This window comes from Phasianus colchicus, chromosome 13 (assembly GCF_987193195.1).
Source record: "Phasianus colchicus chromosome 13, bPhaCol1.hap1.1, whole genome shotgun sequence".
In the NCBI taxonomy this organism is placed as follows: Eukaryota; Metazoa; Chordata; class Aves; order Galliformes; family Phasianidae; genus Phasianus; species Phasianus colchicus.
Window position 1 is genome coordinate 2632825 of NC_143448.1, and position 21626 is coordinate 2654450.

Here is a 21626-nt window from a genome sequence, read left to right on the forward strand (position 1 = left end):
CCTTCGCTGCCTGTGCCCTCACCATGGAACCAGCTGCTTCTCTTTAGCAAATCATTGATCCACACCAAGGCCACGATCGCATTACAGCTGCAAGAGCCATAGGTAAGAAACTTCATTAACCACAACTGGAAAATCCCAGCAAGCTGGACAAACAGATCACCTCACTGCACAGCTGCTGAGTCCCGTATAGAGGATAAATAGATTTGCAATGCTCAACTTCATTCAAAAAAGCCACAAACTTTATCACCACATTTACCCATGTATCTACTACTACCACGAGTTAAAACAAGCATGCTGCTTTCAGCTAATTTCCCTTAGGGATGGCCTCAAGTTGACTAGACTAATTCTTTAGACAACCCCCAGAGCCCTGTTTGAAACCCCACGTACTGCAGGTCTCAAACTTGAGTGATCTGGAATGGAAATGCACAACCACTGCATGGCAGCCCCTTCATCTTGGAAGGAGCCCATTTCACATCTTCAAAGTTGATACCACAGAAAGGAAAATGAGCTGCTCGTGTGAAATCTCCTGTACCTACCCAAGACATGCAGTTCTGCAACGCAGTACAGTGTTCTGCCCAAACTTGTTCCAAATGAATCAGGGCTTATGGCTCCTGCTGTCCTCATTAGCCTTACAGACATGTCAGAAACAAACCCACTGATATCTTCTAGACTTTTTCCAGTGTAACACAAACAAAACAAAAAACACAAATTTCTGTGCTGATCAGACATTTGGAAGCATTTAAAAGCCAGACTATGAGCAAGAAAGCTGGCAAGGCACATGCAAGGAAACATGCAAACACCTCTACCTCCCTGGCTCTCCTTATTTCCACCTAGAATTTATGTACAAACCAAGCTGCCTGTTACCACAGCTCCTGCCAATGCACAGCTCCAGTCAGGCATAGGATTAATTACACCAGTAAATTAATGCATTCATTTTCCTTGACTCTCTCTGGAAGAACAGAAAGCATCTGAGCAAGTGATAAGATGCTGTTGGCTGATGCACACAGAATCACAAAATGGCCAGGGTTGGAAGGGACTGCAAGGATCATGAAGCTCCAACCCCCTGCTGCATGCAGGACCACCAACCTCCACATTTCACAGCAGCCCAGGCTGCCCAGGGCCCCATCCAACCCGGCCTTGAACACCTCCAGGGATGGACGGGGCATCCACAGCCTCTCTGGGCAGCTGTTCCAGCACCTCACCACTCTCATAGTACAGAACTTCCCCCTGACATCCAACCTAAATCTGCCCTCCCTCAACTTAAAGCCATTTCCCCTTGTCCTGCTGTTATTTACCCTTTCAAAGAGTTGATATCTTATACAAGATCAGGTATCAACAAGGTATGATACCTTTCACACCCTTTCAAAGAGTTGATACCTTACACACAAGTGCACACCTTACTCCAAAAGCAGTAAAACATCTCCAGCTTTCCAAAACCACTCATGACACAGTACCTATAACACACAGTACCCATAACAGCCTCACAGGTTTGTCATTTACTATGGGATAACAAGTAGAAGGCTTCAGGGTCTCATGCTGGCACATCCAAAGCATGCACAGCCTTATGCTTGCTCTGCAGCACACGTGCCACCATTGTTCCTACAGCCTACAAGAATCCAGTGGCTCAAACCCAAGACAACACTTTGTATTGCAGTCTAAGAAGCCAACATTTCTCAAAATGATTCAGCTATGGCACAAGAAGCAGAAGATAAACTAAATTACCCTCAAAGAATGCTCAGAATAGTTGAATGCCCATGCAGCGAGGGTGGAGATGTTAGATAGAGCACACCAAGTTACCCATACACTGGGACAGCCTCAAATCAGCTACTAACACCAGTGAAATCTCCTGGAGCCACACTGGACCACACTACATCACAAGCTCAGATGTGCCAAAGAAACAAACACGGTATCAGGAACCCTATGGGAAGAAGAGAACAACCAGAGATCTTCCTATGCCGTGACACACAGGAGTTCTTTTACTGTCATTTTGGAATCATAACCACACTCACATATTCCCACCTTCCCAGCGGGTTTCATTCCACAAAGTTCAGGAAACTAAACACTTTTTCTTTTACAAAACAGGGACAGAAGTTATAAAAGCTCATTTTTAGATTGTCTTCAGGGAGGAATACACCCAGAAATCCAAATTGCTCACTGTGGGGCAGCCTGGCACCCAGCTGTGTGCTCAACCAGCTCTGCTGTGTGGACTGATGGGACCCCTGTGAGAGTGGGAGCAGGCATCTTCTGCCTACAAACTATCCCCTATGGTTCCTTTTTCCAGAGTTAATTAAGAAAGCCATCCTTCTATCCTCAGTTTTGTTACATACTCAGCTCAGGAGAGCTCACTTCAGAAATGCTCTTTAGGCCTTTGTCTGCCACAGCCTTATGTTTCAGCAAAAGGTGTTTTTCAGACTACACTTGGATTTGTATCTGCACATCCTTAGTTTGATTTCCTCCTACATTTCGAACACCCTGGCACAAGTTTCAGTAGCTCCCCTGCTATCTGTCTACAAGTAGCACAGCTCTGTCAGTTCCTCCAGTTCCGTTCTGGAGGAAGTGAGAACTTTCTATAGACAAGCTCACTGTCCTGCAATGGAAGCAGTTTGGTAAAAGAGAGAGAAAGGATTTTCAGGGCCAGAATCACTTATTGGTAACACAGCCCTACGTAGGACAGCCAGACCACACAGCTCCGTATGCAGAGAGCTTCTTGCTGGGCTTCCCCTCATCCTAACCCCACCACACTCACCTCACCCGAGTAACTGTACTTTCCCTTCAGGATCTGCCTGTACAATCGGGTGCGGTTGTCGTCCTCAAAGGGCATCGTGCCACTCAGGAGGATGTAGGAGATGACACCCAGAGCCCACATGTCCACAGAGTTGGTGTAGGGCTTCCTGACCAGGATCTCAGGAGCGATGTACTCCGGCGTCCCGCAGGTGGTTTTCATCAGGCAATCATCTCCTTTCTTTCGAGCACTGGCCAATCCAAAGTCTGTAATCATGATTTTGGAATCCGTTCCAGGATGGTAGTAAAGCAGGTTCTCTGGTTTTAAGTCCCTGTGTGTGATACCCAACGTGTGCAGGTACCTCACACCGTCAAGTACCATCTGCAGCACGCGCGTGGCGTCCCTCTCCGTGAAGGAACCTTTGGCAATGATTCTGTCAAACAGTTCTCCCCCAGTTGCCAGCTCCATCACCATGTACACCCGATCCTGGGTCTCAAACACCTCTATGAGCTGGATGATATTTGTGTGACGAACCCTCCGCAGCACGCTCAGCTCCGACTCGCACACCTCCCTCCCCTCCCTGTATTTGGTCTCTATCATCTTGATGGCGTAAGGCTGCTTGGTGGCTTTGTGCTCCACCCTCACAACTCGGCTAAAGCTTCCCCTTCCGATCAGGGCTTTGATGTCATACTTGGCTGTCACTCGGGGGTCAAATTTGGCACGGTATTTGGCCACTTTGTTCTTGCGGGGCTCGGGCTGGGCTGGGTGGGCAGGCAGGGGGTTACCAGGAAACGGGTTTGTGTGACGTGGGGGTGAGGGAGAGCCAGCTTTGATGACAGTCCCACCATCATCTTTGATGAAATGCTTGTAGATGTCACTGTGGCCCGTGTAAGGTTCTACTTTTTTAACCAGATCCAGCTGCACATCTTTGGGGGGCTCGGGAAGCACTTTGCTTGTCCCACAGCCCATCACTGACGGGTGTTAATTCCCTATCAAGGCATCTTCCCAGGGCAGCAGCAACCACATCTGCAGCAGCTCCCACGTTTGAACCTTCCAAAAAGAACAAGGAGAAACAGATAAATGGCAGTCAAAGCCAGGAAAAGCATACAGGTGGTACATGTCTCAATGGTGCAATGCTACCACAAACTGAGAGCTGAGGATGTTTCACTGTAGCACCCCTTTTTATTAAGCATAATTTGCCCAACCTTCCTAGCTGAACACTGAAGCATAGAATGGCTGAGGCTAGAAGGGATCTCTGCAGCTCACCCTGTCCAGCTCCAGCAACTTAATAAAGATCAAGGAAAGCATTAAGCATCCTCCTTAGTTTTGTTTCACCTGCTAAACTTTGCAAGGCACTCACCATCCTGAAGCTTATTTCCTCATTAGAAACTCCACAAACTACCTCAGCAACTTGTTCACTTAACAAATCTTAATGTTTTCTTTACATTTAGCTTGTACTCGCGCTTTAAACCTCTAATTACTTTGCTCTCAGGGATCAGTGAAGCTGTACAGAAGCTAGGAATATGCAGACAGAGGCAGGCTATTTTTTACAATGTGTGTTATTAATTTAATCACTGCATGCCCTGCAGAATGCCAGGCCTTATTTAACAAGGGCAACGTTTAGCTGACAATTCCCTTGTCCTCCAAGCCCTAAGAAACCAAGGTGGGCTTTGATGTTTTCCACTGCCTAACTCAGTTTTGCCTTCTTTTGTGTTTTCAGATATCAAGCAGAGCTTCTGTTTTATGTTTTCCCATATGGAGCTGCATTTTGCTGCAGTAAGGAGAATTTCAGCCAGTTGTTCCCCATTGGAGCAAACAGAGTTCTTGCTCACCACGCTCTACTCCAGCAGAGCCAAATCAGCTGTGCTTCAGCAAGTCTTTACTTTAGGTCCTGATTAAAACAATCTGGAGGTAAAGAAACTGCCTGCATGCATTCTGGCAATTAGCTGAGCAGTTTTAAGTTTCTCCTTTGGCTCAGAGCCCATCATTACAGTGCCCCAGCATTTGTAGAAGACTACAGAAAAGCTGTTAGCTTTGAGATGTAATCATCCACCTTACCATCACCGAGAGTATCTTCACTCATTCACCACTTCTCCAAGCAACTATTCAGCACTGCAGGAACCCCAGCTGGTCTTCCATCAGAATTACTTGGAAAAAAAAAGGTGTTCTAGAGGGACAACAGGAGGAAGAAGTTTACGCTCTGCATTCACTCTGGAAAGAAAGCAAGGCTTTAGTTAAGATCCCACATTAAAATCAGACATCAGTGTAGCATCTTCTCACATAAGACCTCCTGGAAGGACCACAAGGTCAGACACCAACCATGCACCAAGAGGTCTGCAGCAGAAATAAAAAGCAACGTCACAGATGGCTTAATTGAGATTTGAATTCATGGAGGGCTGCCCTACAGCTGGCTGCTTATTCAGGTTACAGCACTGTGACAAGGAATACATGAAATAGTACAGCTATTTCTGAATCATAACTCACACAAGCAGCTTTTCCCCCCAGCATCACTGCACTTTAAAATATATGAAGTTAGCAGAGAAATAGAATGAGAGCATCTGCAAACAAGACTGTCACAGAGCAACTCCACACCTCGAGAAGCACTTGTGTAAGGAATCCCAGCAGCAAACAAAAGCAATGAGAAGACCCCAATATGGAGCTTGGAGTGGTTGTGTATGAATCCTGCTGCTCATAGCAGAGATCAGGCATCAGCATGGTAATAGCTCTGCGTTGTGGGCACAGGCAGCACAAGGGGCAGAGGGAAATACATGAAATCACTGAGAAGTTGGGAGGTGAATGTGTTACAGAAACGAGCCCCCTTTCTGAATAGGAAGCCACACACTCAGAAGGCCCTAAACTGCCCAACAGGTGTCAGCATGCCTTTGTTACAACTGTGACAGGTGAGAGAAAGAGCTGGCTGAATGCTTTGGTACCACAGAGATCCCTTCCTCAGACAAGTGGCAGGGCAGGGCCACAGCTCCTGCTGGCAGACAGGCATCCTCCAGCCCCCTGGGCAAAGCCAGAGCCTTATGGCACAGTAAGGCACCTGGGAACAACCCTATGGGTGGAGTGGCAGCTGCCTGACACCTGAGGCCTGACTGCCTCACCACCACCAGATAGAGCAGTATCGTGGGACTGCAGAACAGCTTGAGCTGGAAGGGGACTTAAAGCCGAGTGCCCTGGGCAGGGGCAATGCACCCACAGCCCCATCCAGCCCCGAGCACCTCCAGGAACAAGGCAGGCACTCCCAGCTGCTCTGAGCAGCTGCGCCAGGGCCTCGTCGCGTTCACAGGGAAAGATTTCCTCCTTACCTCTAATCAAAATCGCCCCTCTTTCAGTTTAAAGCCGTTACCCCTCGCCCCATCACTGCACTCCCTGATAAAGAGCCTTTCTCCGACCTACTCGTAGGCCCCTACGGGCACCACAAAGCCGCTCACAGCTCTGCAGCCGCACTTCTCCGCTGAGGCCCGCCAAGGAAGGCACAGCGCCGCGGGGCGAGCAGCTCCGGCCCACAGCCGCGCCACGACCGCCCTCTGAGCGCACCCAGGGGCCCGCAGGCGGCCGCACAGCGCGGGGCTGCGCGGTCCCGTCAGCTCCGACGCTCTGCCCGGGGCCTCCGCCCGCCCCTGAAGGCTCTGCAGGCTCCGAGGCCCGTAGGGGCAGAAGGGACCCGACGGGACAACGAAGGGTCCGCACCGCGGCCGAGCCCCGCACTCACCTCAACCCGCTCCGACCCGCGGCCCGGCCCCGCCTCCTGACGTCATCACCATGCGCCGGAAGCAAAGTTGATTGGTGGAGAGCCGGCGGTGGGCGGGGCAACGCGTGTATTGTGCCACGGCCCCGCGCTCTAGCGCCCCCTGTCGGCGGCCTCCGGAGCGGTGGGCGCACGGGTCTCAGCGCCGGGACTCGGAGAGCTTCCATCCGAACGTCGCTTTCTCGGATCATTTGTGCCGTGGAGACTCACCAGAGCCAAGAGGACGTCTGGGCAACTGTGTCATTGTTCCCAACACCCAACCTGAACCTCAGTGTGATGCCATCAGCGTGATGCCATCGCTCCCCCTATCGCTGTTACCCAGGAGCGGAGGCTGAACCCGTCCCCACATCCTCCTGCCGGGGCTGCAGCTCCACCAGCTCCTCTTCTCCGCACTGCCCCACCCCATGCCCTCAGCCGCTCCCATAGGACTGCACTCAGACCCCTCACCCCTCCGCTCCATTCCCTGGACACGCTCCAAGAGCCTCATTCCACTCCTGAGGCTGTGGAGGGACAAGGAGGAGCGTGCAGGGGCTCAGGCTCAAAGGACACAAACCGAGGGACAGGTTATCCCCGGATCCATTTGGCAACAAGCTCAAGGTTGTCCCAGCAAGGCCGAGCAGAGGTCGGAGCAGGAGGATGTTCAATTAAATCTGCTTAGGAAAAGAAATCCAAAAAAAAAAGCCCCAAAGCTGGGCGCAGAGGGGCTGCCAGGCTGGGGGCTGAGCACAGAGGTGACTCCAGCTCAGCTGTTCAGCTGCAGTCGATCCGTGGGGATTGAGGTTGCCGTTCTGTGCCCCGATGGAAAGTTTGACCTTTGGCTGAAGGGCAGCCCTACGGCACCATGTCCTCCAGCCTCCCTCAGCCCCAGGACCAGTTGGAGTGTGGAGGAGAGCAGCTAGAAAGCATCAACGCAAAGGAGAAGGTGACACAGCATCCCCTTGTAACTCTGCCAGTAGGGATTTCCTTTGGCAAAGGAAAGGAGGAGCAGACCGTGGTGTGGTGGAGGCAGTGGGCAGCATGGCCGGCATGTTGGCCCTCAAGTTGCCATCCCATGTGCACTGTCACCATCACACAGCTGCCCAGAACGCTGTCACCATCTGATTCTGGCTGCCCAGGAATGCAGGAGCCTCTCCATCCCATTCTGCGACTGCAAAAAAAGTGAATGTGTGTTCTGCTTTCCCTTATCCCCTTCTTTTAGAAGTAATAATAATAATAATAATAATAGTTCAGGTTCGTCTCTCAGAAAAGAGAGAGGAAGATAATGTCTGCCGAGCATTTAATCTTCTGCCCAAAGAATAGCAGAGAGCAAATTAGGATCGACTCCAATTAATTTGCCTTGATGGGCAAAATCTGGAGAGCGGCCATATCTGGGAATTAGGAACAAAAGCAGGGAGTGCAAAGTAGGTCAATGGAGTTTCATAACCGGAGCGATGGGTTTTCACGACGCGCGGAGGCGCCCGGAGAGCACGGATGGCAGTGCTGTAGGAACCCACCTGCTGGGCTGTGTTTGGGGTTTAAAGGCAAAAGGGAAGGGTGGGATGGAGAGGATGGGGACGTGGCGCTGGGGATGAGCCAGCCATGCTGTGTGTTCTCTATTTTAGGGGGAAAATTTGTCTTGCGCCCAAGCAGAGCTCTCCCAAGCAGCTTGGGACAAAGCCTAACTGTGTGGTCTCAGCTTCATGCAGTCACTTGAAGGACAACAAGTGAGTGGCTGTGAAGCGCAGGGGGCAGGAATGAGGATGGTGAGGCACTGGAACAAGTTGCCCAAGGAGGCTGTGGATGCCCCATCCCTGCAGGCATTCAAGGCCAGGCTGGATGTGGCTCTGGGCAGCCTGGGCTGCTGGTTGGTGACCTGCACACAGCAGGGGTTGGGACTGATGATCACTGTGGTCCTTTTCAACCCAGGCCATCCTATGAGTCAATGATTCTATGGGTCCCTATGCGCCCCGTGAGTCCCTATGGATCCTTATGGCACCCCATGGGTTCTCAGGGCAGCCTGGTCTGCTGGTTGGCGACCCTGCACATAGCAGGGGGGTGGAACTGGATGATCATCGTGGTCCTTTTCAACCCAGGCCGTTCTATGATTCTATGTGCCCCTCCTGCAGGACGCAGCTGCAGGACTGCCGTCTGCCTTCACCAGGAAGCCCTGAACCCCTCCTGAATGCAGGCTTGTGCCACAGCCCTCCTCCAAGCCCAGAGAAAGGCAAAAGCCAGCAGGCAGATGGAGATCTGTCTGTTCCCAGCCCCAGGGCAGGACGAAGCCCTCTGTGGCCAGCAAAACCCCATTCCTAAAGCCACCCCACAGCCCTGCTGTGCCACACATCCACCTGTGAGCTGGTCGAGGATACGTGTGCAACCCCACCAACTGACAGTGGTTGAGCACCACAGCACGAGAAGGACGTAAAGCTATTAGAAGGTGTCCAAAGGAGGGAACAAGCAACACCTCAGTGTTCCTCCAACCCCCAGCCACCTCCAGCTGCCCCCCAGAGGTGGCAGCTGCCCGCCCAACGCTGATCCTCTTAGCCATCCCGGCACTAATTCAGCCTTAAACACAGGATTGTCAGAAATTGGAAATGGAAGAATAGGCAGATTATCCCCTGGCAGCAGCGTTAAACACGGAGAGCGGCAGCTGCCGTGCAAGGAGCGTTGGGGCAGCACTCTGCCCTGGGCTGTGTCCTTCCTGTACAATGCCTCGTTTTAATGAATTAATAGCAGGTTGTGCCAGGCTTGTGTGAACCAGCAGTGCTGGGAACACCACCTCTGTTCTCAAAGAGCTTTAAGCACAGCAGATGCTCGACTGACAGCTGCCAGCACTGACCGAGGCCGTGTCCATCACTGCTGTGATAAAGCTCTGCCAAAGCAGAGGGCCCTGCAGGAAGAGCTTTTCAGCTCCTGCAGGAAATAGACAAATGGTTTTCCCTGGTTTGATATGCACAGTGATAGCTGAATGCCTCGCTATGAGGGGGAGACATTCAGATAAAGTTATTTCAGCTCTATCAGATCATCAGAACAAAAGACAGAAAACCCACACCCAACCATCCTCTCCTCCCTGCGTACCCCGATTTCCTTCGTGACCATTAACAGGACCAAACACAGCAGGGCTGGAATCAGAGAGACAGAAAATGGAAATCTCTGCAGAGAATTGCACGGTGCTGCGGATGGCCCGTCCCTGGAGGTGTTCAAAGCCAGATTGGATGGGGCCCTGGGCAGTCTGGTCTAGCATTAGGTGGAATGGTTGGTGGCCCTGCACGTGGCAGGGGGGTTGGAGATTCATGATCCTTGAGGTCCCTTCCAACCCTGGCAATTCTGTGATTCTGTGATGGCAATGGGGCACCATGGTGAACCAAAGCTGGGCTGGGCATTTGGGCTCCCCCAAGTGAGATGGCAGATTGATTGCATTGTTCTGGCCCTGCTGGGAAGGTGAAATCCCTGCAAAGCTCTCATTGTGTGGCACACCTTCAGGGATGTCTGGTGTGTGCCACACAATGAGGATATTGAGGTTCCCTGGGTGCCAGGAGGGGACAACACAAGGCCACCCCGAGCCACACGGGGTTGGGAAGGGTGTGAGGGCACCGTACAGCAGAGAGACTGGAGAAATGTAAAAGCATCTTTTAATATAAATATAAATCCATCTGAAGGGTTGCAGGAGTGGGTGAGGGCTGCGGGGCCGGGCTGGGGTTCAATCTGAGGTCAGTGGGGACCCCAGGCTGAACCCCTACTGCAGTGCACGGCGGGTCCTTGGCTGAGGGCGGCGCTATGCCCAAGCCCCCAGCAGCAGCAGCAGGGCCAGCAGGGGGAGGATGCTGGGGTGACTGTAGGGGGCTGAGCCCCGCAGCGTGGCCTGGTTGGTCTCAGCAGGCGGTGAGCCTTGGGCGCTGGCCAGGCGGCCCCGAGCACTGCACAGCTCCTGCAGGTTTCCCTGGAACTGGATCTTGCGGGATTCCTGGCGTAGAGACTCCCAGATAGCGGCAGCTTCTTCGGGGCAGCGGGACAGAACCCCGCTGGCACAGGCATGGAACTCATCCCAGGACCTGGAAATAGGGATGGGTATCAAGGTGGTAGCAGCACCCAGGATCGGGGGACGGGGATGGGGTGGCTCACCTGCAGATGGTGTCCAACTCTTGCGCCTCCTGGCCGCCATCCTCCTCCTCCTCGTCCCGCTGCTGCCGCACGCTCTGGGCCATGCTGTCCCCCAGGCTGATGAGGCAGCCAGCAAAACCTTTGTAGATGGTGTTGCACTTCCCTGCTGTGCTGATGGGCTCCTGAGCGACGGCTGCGGGTTGGGGGGGGGGAGGGATGGAGGGATGGAGCTGAGCCCCCACCACCAGGTTGCACCCGCTGGGCTCACGGTGTGGCACAAACCACCAGAGCCAGCAGTGTGTCTGTGGGTCCAGCATGCAAGCAGCAAAGCAATGGAAACGTTGGGTTTGTAAGGGAGGGGATGTGGGTCAGCGGGCATACAGAGGATGGGTTGGGTGATATTAGAAGTCTCTTCCAACCTGCTTGACTCTGAGGTTCTACGGAACAAAGAGCAGCCCTTGGTGGGGACCCCACGCAGAGGGGCTCATATCCGTGCATGGAGTGGGACTGAGTTCCTTCACAGCCCCGGGAATTACAGTGTCTGCTGCATGGACCCTCGCTCCCAGCCTGCTAGGATTGCTCCAGAGCCATCTGTGCATCCCTCTTATCCCCAAACAGCACAGATTAATTTGTGACTACGGCACGGCAAACAAAAGCAAAGGCTTTGAGTGGTTGAGCGAGGTGGGGGGATGCTCTAAGAGAGAGAGAAGAGCAGGAGGAGAGAAAGGGGGAGGAAAGGGAAAGGGGAGAGAGGCACAAGTGTAGCTCCGGCTTTGAGTGGCTGAGGGAGAGATGCTCTAAGTGAGATAGAAGAGGAGAAAGAAGAGGAGAAAGGAGGAGAGAAAGGAGCAAAAAGAAAGGAGGAAGAGATGGGGAAGAGGCAAAAGTGCGGCTCCGGCTTTGAGGGAGATGGGTGGGTGCTGGGAGAGATAGAAGAGGAGAAAGGAGCAGAAAAAGGAGCAAGAAGAGACGGGGAAGAGAGGAAGAAGAGATGGAGAAGAGGCACAAGTGCGACTCCTGCTGCCCCACCTTAGGGATCCCCCGTTCCCACACCTCCACATCCATCCCCGCAGCGGGGTTAGGCTCAGGAAAGAGAAACGAGAGGACAAGATCCAAAGCAGCAACCCGGCTCCGGCATCCCACCCTTCCCTCGGCACTCACCGATGTGCAGCAGCAGCAGCAGCAGCAGCAGCGGGCACACGATGCCCAGCAGCCGCCCGCAGCCGCAGCCCATGGTGCGGAGCGTCCCGCACCGCCGCCGCTCCGTGTGCGCAGCGCTCCGCTCCCCGCGCAGTCCCGATCCCGGCGCACCGCCCCCCAGCCCCGCCTCCCCCTGAGATGCTGAGGGAGGGGGGGACGGAGTTCCTCCCGATAAAAGCATTTCGTTTTCAGACAGTCGGATCGTTAAGGTTTTGGGTTGGTTTGTTTTTTTGTTTTTTTGTTTTTCTCCAAAAAAAGTTATTTATTGAATTGTTCTGAACGTTACGTCCGAAAAAAAAAAAAAATTCGAAATTTAGATAAAAAGAAACTTCCCCCTCCCAACCCTCCCCACCCCACCCTGTGCACCCTGGGTGTAAAATTCGAAGTAACAGCTGAACCAGGAACGTGCTCCCACCCCTACCAGAACAGCCCCCACTGGAGCACCTACAGCCCCAACAGGTGATGCTGGGGGTCAAAAACTGCCCCCAGCCCCCTTATCTCGCTGACACCCTCTCCCCCTCCCCCCAACACCACACCTGGGGTGGCTCTGAGCCCCTGACTCAACACAGGGACCCGTTCTTTGTGAACAACCCTCGCCCACCTCCTCCCTCCTCTGCTGACGGCAGCGGGCTCCAAGCAAAAGGATGAGAAACCCTCTGGCATCAGCTGGAGGGGGTGGAAAAGAGACTTCCATCTCTCCAAAGAGGCTATTGAGGACTATAAAGCCAAGTGAGCGTTCAGTGACTATTTGGAACTACACGCAGATGGCGTTTGCCTTAGAGATATTACACACGAGTTGATAGATTTCCTGGCAAGAGCTCTTTAACACAAGCCATAGGTGGTTAGAAACTACAGGAGCCAGGGGAGGGGGCTCCCCAGAGCACCTAGCAGCCCCCCCCCCCCTTAGGTCATGCCAGGAGTGACCAGGCCCTGCAGCATGATCATCAGGCGGCGTGCAGGCTTGCTCAGTGTGTTGTGGGGTTCCACCTGGAGGAACTGGAAGAGCTTCTGCCGCACCTGGCTCATGACTGACCCCATATGGTCCCTAGTGATGGGGTCACTGTGGTCCAGGTGCATCACGGCCTCCTCCAGGTAACTGTAAGGGAGAAAGATGGGTTAGAAACAAACAAAGCGCCTGAACCCACGCCAATTCCATCCATCTCAGCACCACAGAGGCACAGCTCTGCTCTTGTATGGAGCAGTGCCTCCAGTCCAGCCATCAGAAAATACTCAACGGGAGCAGAGTGCAGCTCTGTTGTGCTGCAGCCCCATTGCACAGACTGCAGGACATGCAACAAAGCTGGCTACAAGTCGGGCCTCACTGCAGTGCTGCAGGCAGCACGTGGCCATAACTGGTCAGAGCTCTGTGTATATTTTCTTTGATGGCATTTTAGCAGAAGGCACTTGACATACAGTAAAATTCACAGCACTGAGGCTTATTCAGAGGGATATATTTAAGGTCTTCTCATTCTACCCAGGGAGGTGTGGGAGAAGAGCCTACACTTCAGTTTCCTCTTGACTGCAGCCACTGTAACCACTCACCAGCTCTCCTTTCTTTCTAGCGTGAACTACCTTTATCTTTCTAACTCAATGCTGAGATGTTTTCCAAAGATGCCATTATCAAACTCTGCAGGTACCATAAAAAGTTTGTTTCCCAGGGCAGCTAACAGGGTTCTGACTCTCAGTTTTGAAATGCTCGTGGCATGTGTCAGCACAGGCACGTGTGTTTTGCTCAGAACACCCAACAGACAGTGCCTCCTGTGGCTCCTGCTGACAGCTCCCACTGAACATCTCTGGCAGTCATGCCTGGAAACAGATAACACTGAATACAGTGATGGGTTCGTTCAGAATTGCAGGCAAAGCTTCCAGAGCACTGAGCTACCCATGGAGCACAGCACTACCCCTCCTGTTACCTCCACGTGGCAACACTTCCTTGGTTAAACGCATCACTATACAGATTTCACTTACTACTAACAGCCCCAAGAAGCTGCAGCCTCCCTAGAAGGAAGGTTCTGCTTACACAGAGCGAGTTTAGAGCCAGGCATACACCTGCAGGGACTCAAATCCACGTGTCCAACCACACTCACTTCAGCTTCAGTTCCGTACGAGTACCCAAATCCGAGGAGAGCTGCTGAATGAGTGAGAGCAGCACAGGCTGGGACAGCGGGCACGGCTGCTGGCCAAACACTTGCTGTGTGTCCACAGTCTCACAAACATACAGGACCAGGTTGAGATCAGCTGCTGTTAGAGCCTGCAAGGAAGATACAGCTATAAATACAAAAGGAAACACCGGGCAGGTGAAGGACATGGGACAGAACATGGGACAGCACGATGGCTCGCCAGCCTCTTCTGCTAGCAGAAGGCTCAGCAAATCCCATTGGTGCACACGGGACTGTGTGTAGGCTCTGTCTACACTAAGAGGACACCTGTGTCCATTCTAAGCTGAGCAGACAGGTAGCAGCTCACAGCCAGGCACAGGGGACCAGGTTCATCAGCAGCATGGGACCAGGTTCATCAGCAGCATGGGACCAGGTTCATCAGCAGCATGGGACCAGGTTCATCAGCAGCATGGGACCAGGTTCATCAGCAGCATGGGACCAGGTTCATCAGCAGCATGGGACCAGGTTCATCAGCAGCATGGGACCAGGTTCATCAGCAGCATGGGACCAGGTTCATCAGCAGCATGAAGCGGGGCCATGCTTGTAGCTCAATGGCACAACACTGTTTCTATTCCCAGTGGAGTTGTCTGCAGCAGCTCAAATGAATTTGTCTGCATATTCAAAGGCAAAGCCAAGGTCAGGTCCCAGCTGGCAGATCTGCCCGGAGAGGCTTACAAAGCTGTTGCACTTCAGGGGTGCACCATGTGCTGCTGCTGATGGCAAAGTCACTGGCTTACTGCAGCACTGATGCTGTCCTGACAGGATAAGGAAGAAGGAACTTCAGTGCCAGCCATGCAACATGCATGGCTCTGGCCTGACTTGTGCGAGTGCAAATGAACCCCCTGAGCTGTTTGAAAAGATCTGTAGCAGCAACCAGCTCCTCTGAGCTGTGGATTTATGCCCATCACCTTAAGCAGCCACTTCCCCCTCATTCTGTCCCCTGAAAAGCAATGCTGCCCAGTACAAGGAAGGCCACATACCTGCTGGAAAGCTTGGTTGAGATGGCCCTGCTGGAGCAGCTGAAGGATGTGAGTTTGCTGAGACTGGAAGTCCAGGTGAGTGGAGGGGATGGGAGTCCCTGCAGCCGAACGCATTGCCTGAACAATGCTCGAGGTGACAGCTGCCTGCTGCTCCTTCATTGCCAGGCTCACTTCTCCTTTAATGACTCTCTGCACCTGGGTCAAAATAGACTCCTGCAGGCTAAAAAAAAAAAAAAAAAAAACACAAACAAAAGAAACCAAAAGGTATCTCTGAAAAGAAAGTGCTGAGGGAATATGTTGTACAATGCTTGCAGCAGGGAGGAAGCACAGGCTTGCTTATTTTAGCATGGGTTCCAAAGCGTCAACATAAGTTGTTCTGAGGCACAGGTATTGGAAACAGGCAGCCAACTGAAGCTCTGTGGCAGCAATGCAATATCCCAGGGTGCATGCTGAAACATTAGAGTTCTGTGTGGGAAAGTGATGTTCCAGGAAATAAATCCTCACTACATAGCATTTTAATTCTTTAATATACCTGGCAAGGTGATGATGCTGTAGGTTCATCTCTGAAATGCCAACTTCCTACAATAATCTCTTGCAAGCAGTGTTAACCCAGGGGTGGGATCCTCTCCTCTACAATGGGCACAGAGCATCACAGCTGCTCTCCTGTGGTACAACAGCAGGGCTTCCCTGGGAGCCAGCAGTGCCCATGCAATGGGATTGGCTGATGCCCTCCTTGCCAAGTCTGCTCCACGCTGAAGACCCCAATACACTGATATATGCTCTAATGGCTTAAAATAGACATTTAAGGGACTCTATCCTGGAGGTGATACTAGCCAGTCTTTGCAGCTGGCAACCCACCACCAGCTTCATGGTGTGCACAAGCTGGAGGCACTGCCAGAATCACATCTTTAATCTGGGATGGCCAAACAGGAATTGCTGTACAACAGCTGAAAGGACAAAAGGAGCCTGCAAAACTGCTGGCATGCCTGAGGACATAAAGAGGAAAAGCCTTGAAGAGAGCCAAAGATCGTTTTAGAACAGAGAGGAGGGAGTGACCCCAGAGCACTTAGGTTCACAAACATGCACATGGCATACTGTGACAAGCATGTCCCAAGCTCCCCCACACAGCAGAGATACAGCTGGTTGTTCAAAGTGTTCTGTGGTCTTTGTTCTGTGCCTTACAGGGCAACAGTTACACCAGCCCACATGCTTTGTCATGCCACACAGAGTTAACAGGCAGCTCTCTGGTAGGGATGGCAAAGGGCTCATTTCCACAACAAAGTAGGGAGAAATTTCTTTTTAAACATCTGTGCTTCTCACTGACATCTCTTTTAGCAAGCCCAGCTGCCAACTTACTTGCCCACAATAATGTGCAGCTGGTGCTGCACCTCAGCATGGATATTGGCTGCGATGGTGGAAGCCAGCTGCTCGGTGGTGCTCTGGAAGGTGCTGATGAGCTGTCGAAGCTGATTCAGCAGTGGGTCCCGGGCCTCCTGTTCTCGTGCCTTCTTGTTCTTCATGTGAGTCTCGAGCTGCTGAACGTCTGCAACAGCCAAAGAGGAAGACATTTCAGCTGTGAGCACGGCTGTCAGAGTAGAAACCCACCACCAGACTCTACACATCCTGCAGCAGAAGCCAGTGTACAGGTACAGAAGAGGGGAGAATGTATAAGCTTGCTGTGGGCTGTGTTAAGCTAACACAGAAATCCTGCTTCTGGCCTCCCCACCACAAAGAATTACATGAGACACAGTAACAGAAGTAGGATGTGGTTATACCACAGTAGAAAAGCCCAGCTGCACTGGTAGTAAAGCCAACAAGTCACTGATTCACTGAATGACATCAAGCATTTTGCAGTGTGGGTTACAGATCCTGGAGCTGCTGCTGCAAGACAGAGATTCGCCTACAAAATCCCCTCACATCCATTTCTCAAGTGGGAAAGAGAGTAGCACGCTTTCAGCCTATACCAGTGGGCTAAGAGCTCAACAATTACAGTGAAACTCTGAGAGGAAATGACATTAGCCACGGGGCAACTTGTCAGCCACTAACACAAAAGTGCTATGGAAAGAAAACTCAGAGATGACTCACATTCCTGCGTGCCCTGCTTGAAGGTGTCATTGATTTGCTGGAACATGGACTGGCAGCTCTTCTCAAAGGCTGGCAACACGACACTCTGGAAGGCTTCCCTGTAGGCCGACTGGATTGGGCCCTGCAGGGTGTCAGCTGTTGCTCTCACAACACTGTCTGTAAGGTTCTTACAAGAACACACAGAAGAGACTCCAGAAAATTAACAACAGCCTGCTGCAGGATAGAAATGTGAACAAACACTCTGTCCCAACAACACACCCACACCAAGTAAGGACAGCCCTGTCAGTCAGGAGCATGCATTCCCTAAGCAGCTGAACTCCTTCCTCTAAGCTGCACCATGAGGACAGCAGGCAGAGCACCTGATTACTGAGGGGCTGCCCAAGAAAGATCACAATTTTCATGCAGTTCAGCTTGAGAGCAAGGGAAGGCGGTGCAGCCAGGCACGATTCCTTTCCTCCTCCCCAGCTTCCCTCCCACAACCCATCGCTGCCTGTTCATGCAAGCAACAAGCTTCTGCTCCTAAAAACATTCACTACTTGGCTGAGTAAGATGACCCTAAAAACCACTGCTCTAGTGAGAGCCTCTAATACAGAGCATGAACAACTTGGTAAATGGAAGAAAGGGCTAACAAGGCAAAGCAGGCAGGGGAGCACACAATGAGCTTGCTCTTCTGATGAAACCAGAAGAAAGTGTTGATTGCTGTCAGCTAAACTGACCTCTGACCCCTCTGGAGATTCAGGTGTGAGGAAGAGCTATGAGGAGTCACTACCCATGCAGGTGACAACTCGGTGTCCCCAGGAATAGCTATGGTCTGGTTCTCCTTACCTTTGATTTCACTAGCTTGGTAATGTTCTCCTTCAGCGTCCCCTCAATAGCAGTGAGCTTGGTGGCAATAGTGTTACTTAGCTGGCCAGCAACTGGGTCCACACTCTTGGAAATGCCTAGGCAAAACACAAACACATCAAAGTTGCAGCTTTAAAAGCATAGTGCCACACTTCAGGACCTGACAAAGAAAATGAAGTCATTCTCTCCCCAGGGGTGCCAAATGACATAGATAGGGACAAAGGTCACAAGCTCTGGCTTAGAAAATTAAGGCTGGACATGAGGAGAAAAATTTTTCTTGCACCAGAAGTCACCAGAGAGGATGTGGAATTTCAGCCTTGAAGGTTTTAAGGACTCATCCAGATGAAGAAACAACTGACCTGACCACAGTGCAATGACAAGTCTTCCTGCAACCTAACTCCTACTTCACGCAGCGCCAGCTCTTTCACAGAGCATGCCTCCCACCTCTCCCAGAATCCACCTTCAAAACCCAGGCAGCAGGACTCACACTGGGGTACTGTCTTCTTCATCTCCTCACGAACAGTCCTCTCCAAACGGTTGCTCACAGCATTGGAAAGGGTCTGAGAGAGCTGCTGAGAGAGATGCTCCTGGAGCTGCCCGCTGCGCTGCTGTCCTTCCGTCAGCACTCGATCCAGTCTTCTCTCTAACAAGCATGCACGTTAAGGAGCACAAACAGCTGACAATAATCTGCCAAAGAACTAAGAGGCAAGATCTTCCAGTGAATTAAGAAAGTAGGGGCAAAAAACAAGGTATGGAAATACACAGTCACTTCCCAAAGCAGAAGGAAAGCGAGACCCACTGTGAAGGCACAGATCTGTCAGAAACAGAGATTTCAGGCAAATTTTTTCATATAAAATTAATCACCATCACTGAAGCTACACCTGATTGCAAAGCACACAGGTGGATTTCTCAGCACTCACTGAAGAGTTCAACTGCTGAAAATTCAGTGCCAATGGGGAAAATCCATTGTAACATTACAATTAAATTCCAGACTTTAAATTTCAGTGGAGGGCTCTCTGAGTTATCTATGGAAATATCAGCCTGATTATCAAAAAGGAAAATCCAAGATTAAGAGAGAAAACAAACTGTTGTTGCATCATCAGAGGAGTGTATGGTACACCAGCATCTTGCATAGGGCAACAGTTCCACCAGCTCTTACATTAAACTAGAAACTATTATGGAATAGTACTACTATGGAATAAATGGTTTGATTAAGGCACCAGATGAATATGTGGCTACAGGCAAGAAAAGTCTATTTGCATCCATGGCGTATGGCAGCCAGATGCTACTTCAGGTGCAACTTCTCAAAGTAGTGCAACAGCTTTAGGAGGAAAAGAAGGATCAGTCTGTAAACACTCCTGTATAACTGGCCCCTACCTGAGGAAGGGGAACACATTAGGTGTACCTTGATCTGCTCCAGCACGGCAGCACTCACAGCCTTCATAGGTTAGCTGAAGATTTAGGGGTATGGACAAAGTAGCAATGCTCTGTTTTACTTCTGAGCTTCTTGCCCTCAGGAAGGGACTGAGAAGTGAAATAGTTACACTGCAGGCAGGCCTTTCTTTACAGCATCTATAGCCCATGCTGTTAAGACTGCTGAGCTCTCTTAGCCTTCCACTTCAATTTCAACCAAGGATACGCTCCTGCTCCTGCTGGGAGTCGATCACCCTCTCCATGTGGCCCATCAGCGAGCTCTGAATGGCATCAAGGTGATCTGTGAGCCTCTGCAACAGCTCCATCTGGTTCTGACGCAGCTCAGAGAGCTCACGCTGTTGGCTCCTCAACACACACATCAGCTCTTCCTGGAACTCTGGTGTCACCTGTGTGTGGAGAGCATGAGCACACTCATTCCTGACAGGACCAGCCAAGCTTTCTGTTAGCTGTTAAAGTCTAGCACCATGCCAGAGACAGAAGCACAACATACAAAGCAGAAAATTGGGCCAGCTTAAGGCCAATTTTTAAAACTTTTGGCTTTATCAATTTACTTATCATGACAAGTACATGAAGCATCTGAAAGAACTCATAAATGGTTGCTGAGAATATGCTGAACTGTGTAGATTCAAAACCCTCTTCTAAACTCTGGTGTTAAAAAGAAAATAGAAATAAGCAGAACTGATTCATTTTTGGCCAGGTTCAGAGAGCAGAGAGGTCCTTATATAAAGGAAGCACATGGATCTAAGGGCAGTTTAAGAACTGCATAACTCTGCTGAGCACATTTTCTACCAGATAAAGAAGTGCTATCAACAGAAGTAACACACCCCAACAGGCCAGTCCCACTGTGATCATTAGTTTGCTGGGAACAGCTTACCCTGCTGCCAATGAATGCAAGCCATCTTAGCAGGGAAATGAGGGGTAGAGTTTGAGATGATACAGAGCTTGTGAGAACATGGAAAGGCAAATAATCATGCAAAAGTGAGAAGGAAGCCCTCAGCGTGGGCAGCTTCTTTGCTGGTGTGTAAGCCACAGAACAGAGAAATGCCATGCCTGAGAGCAAAGAGCCCATGATACTTAATTGGGATTATCCTTCTCTCGGGTCTTTAGTATGACAGCAAACAGCTGAAGCATCAGGCCCTTGGAAGGGAAGGCAGGAGTAGCTCTGACTCACCTGGTTGTTAGATGATCTTGGCGACTGGTTCACATCCCTGGAGATAAAGAGAGAGAAATGGGAACTCAATTATGTCAGTCAACTGCTCTGATCATCAGAAGTGCCCAAACAGATCACGAACTTCACAGGTTACTTTAGATTTTATACCCAGCTCAAACTCCTGTTTTGCCTAGTATAATGTGAGTGCAACAGGAAGGCAAGGAAGTCCCAGGCCCCACTGCTCTGTGCCTCCATCATTTGCAGTATTCACAGGCCCTTAAGCCCCTTACAGACTGGTCCCTTCACAGGACTGCTTTCAACACCCAGCAGATTTGAGCCAAGTCTGAATGGGGGCTGTTAAAAAAGAACAATACAGTCTTGTCTGAGTTCAAAGGCAGGGAAGGCTTTGCCAAAGAGCTTTTGAAGGTCTCCCAATATTTCAGAAAGAGAAAACCCAGTACTCATTTGTGAAACAGAGAATTAATGAATTTCAAAACATAGTTCTAACGATTCCAGTTCGGAAGGTGAAGAAACCCTCAGAAAAAAACTACCAGAAGGGAAGTACACATTTGCATCCATTCAGCACCTTTAAAAAGACTGAGGCAGGAGAAATGAAAAGCATTTCTGGGTGTCACAGTGAAGGACCACAGCCAAAAACTTAATGTCACAAGCTATCTTTTTTTGCAATCTGCACAGCAAAGGCTCCAAACTGGGGAGCCAAGAGAGCACAAGAGGAGAAAAGCCCCTTGCAGAAGCTGTGCTACTTTCCCCTCATTAACACAGACAGGTTGCTCTAATTTCTTACGGGCAACTCTTTCCAGTCATCAATTTTCACTTGCAAGACATTCATATGGGCATGTTTAGAAACACACAAAAGCAGCAAGCAGGTAACAAAGGATAGATGCTGTTGAACAGGGGCACTGTGCCAGCGTTCAAAAGCCAACCAGAAATCAAGGCCATATTAAGCTACAGTCAGTGTCACAGTTCCAATGAAGCTGGCAAACGCATCCCCACCAACGTACAATTCTGTGATTTACCTACCATAAATTTCTCTGCTGCACTTTGGATTCTGAGTAGTGCAGAACCTCCTCCCACATCCCTAAGTGAACCCAGCATCTGTGCAGCCAGCAATGCTTTCTGTGGGGTTGCTCCTATTTGCAAAACAGGGCTGGGAGCTCCTGGCCACAGACCAGCCTCAGAGCCTAGCCTTGCTGCTAAT

At 51.0% G+C, this 21626-nt stretch overlaps 3 protein-coding genes across 4 annotated transcripts in view; all 3 read right to left on the minus strand.

The window, feature by feature from the left end:
- PSKH1 (protein serine kinase H1) overlaps positions 1–6488 on the minus strand; it is a 26003-nt gene extending 19515 nt beyond the window's left edge. Inside the window, exons 1-3 of the mRNA XM_031615244.2 lie at positions 6441–6488; positions 4781–4933; positions 2747–3772 (exon numbers count right to left, since the gene is read on the minus strand). Coding sequence (XP_031471104.1) covers positions 2747–3691 — 945 coding nt within the window. The 5' untranslated portion in view covers positions 3692–3772; positions 4781–4933; positions 6441–6488. The remainder of the gene's footprint in view (positions 1–2746; positions 3773–4780; positions 4934–6440) is intronic.
- A 3598-nt stretch (positions 6489–10086) lies between these two features.
- Positions 10087–12019, minus strand: NRN1L (neuritin 1 like). Its single transcript, XM_031615268.2, has 3 exons — positions 11718–12019; positions 10578–10749; positions 10087–10507 (listed from the first exon to the last, which is right to left on the minus strand). Exons 1-3 carry the CDS (start codon positions 11935–11937, stop codon positions 10231–10233), a joined length of 669 nt encoding a protein of 222 aa, XP_031471128.2. The 5' UTR covers positions 11938–12019; the 3' UTR covers positions 10087–10230.
- Positions 12020–12486: 467 nt separating this feature from the next.
- Positions 12487–21626, minus strand: part of EDC4 (enhancer of mRNA decapping 4) — a 30955-nt gene continuing 21815 nt past the window's right edge. For both annotated transcript variants that reach the window (XM_031615185.2, XM_031615184.2), the window contains 9 exons: positions 20429–20465; positions 19463–19643; positions 18311–18466; positions 17806–17921; positions 16981–17146; positions 16252–16438; positions 14896–15115; positions 13844–14007; positions 12487–12852 (listed from right to left, as the gene is read on the minus strand). In XM_031615185.2, coding sequence (XP_031471045.1) covers positions 12660–12852; positions 13844–14007; positions 14896–15115; positions 16252–16438; positions 16981–17146; positions 17806–17921; positions 18311–18466; positions 19463–19643; positions 20429–20465 — 1420 coding nt within the window. In that variant the 3' untranslated portion in view covers positions 12487–12659. The remainder of the gene's footprint in view (positions 12853–13843; positions 14008–14895; positions 15116–16251; positions 16439–16980; positions 17147–17805; positions 17922–18310; positions 18467–19462; positions 19644–20428; positions 20466–21626) is intronic.

What these genes read in the sequence shown, in the direction of transcription:
- NRN1L (XM_031615268.2), bottom strand. Translation starts at nt 11,937, where the DNA reads ATGCTTTTATCGGGAGGAACTCCGTCCCCCCCTCCCTCAGCATCTCAG. An exon ending in GCTGCTGCTGCTGCACATCG is followed by an intron (nt 10,750 to 11,717) that starts GTGAGTGCCGAG and finishes CCCAACCCGCAG; the next exon opens with CCGTCGCTCAGGAGCCCATC. An exon ending in GAGTTGGACACCATCTGCAG is followed by an intron (nt 10,508 to 10,577) that starts GTGAGCCACCCC and finishes CCCTATTTCCAG; the next exon opens with GTCCTGGGATGAGTTCCATG.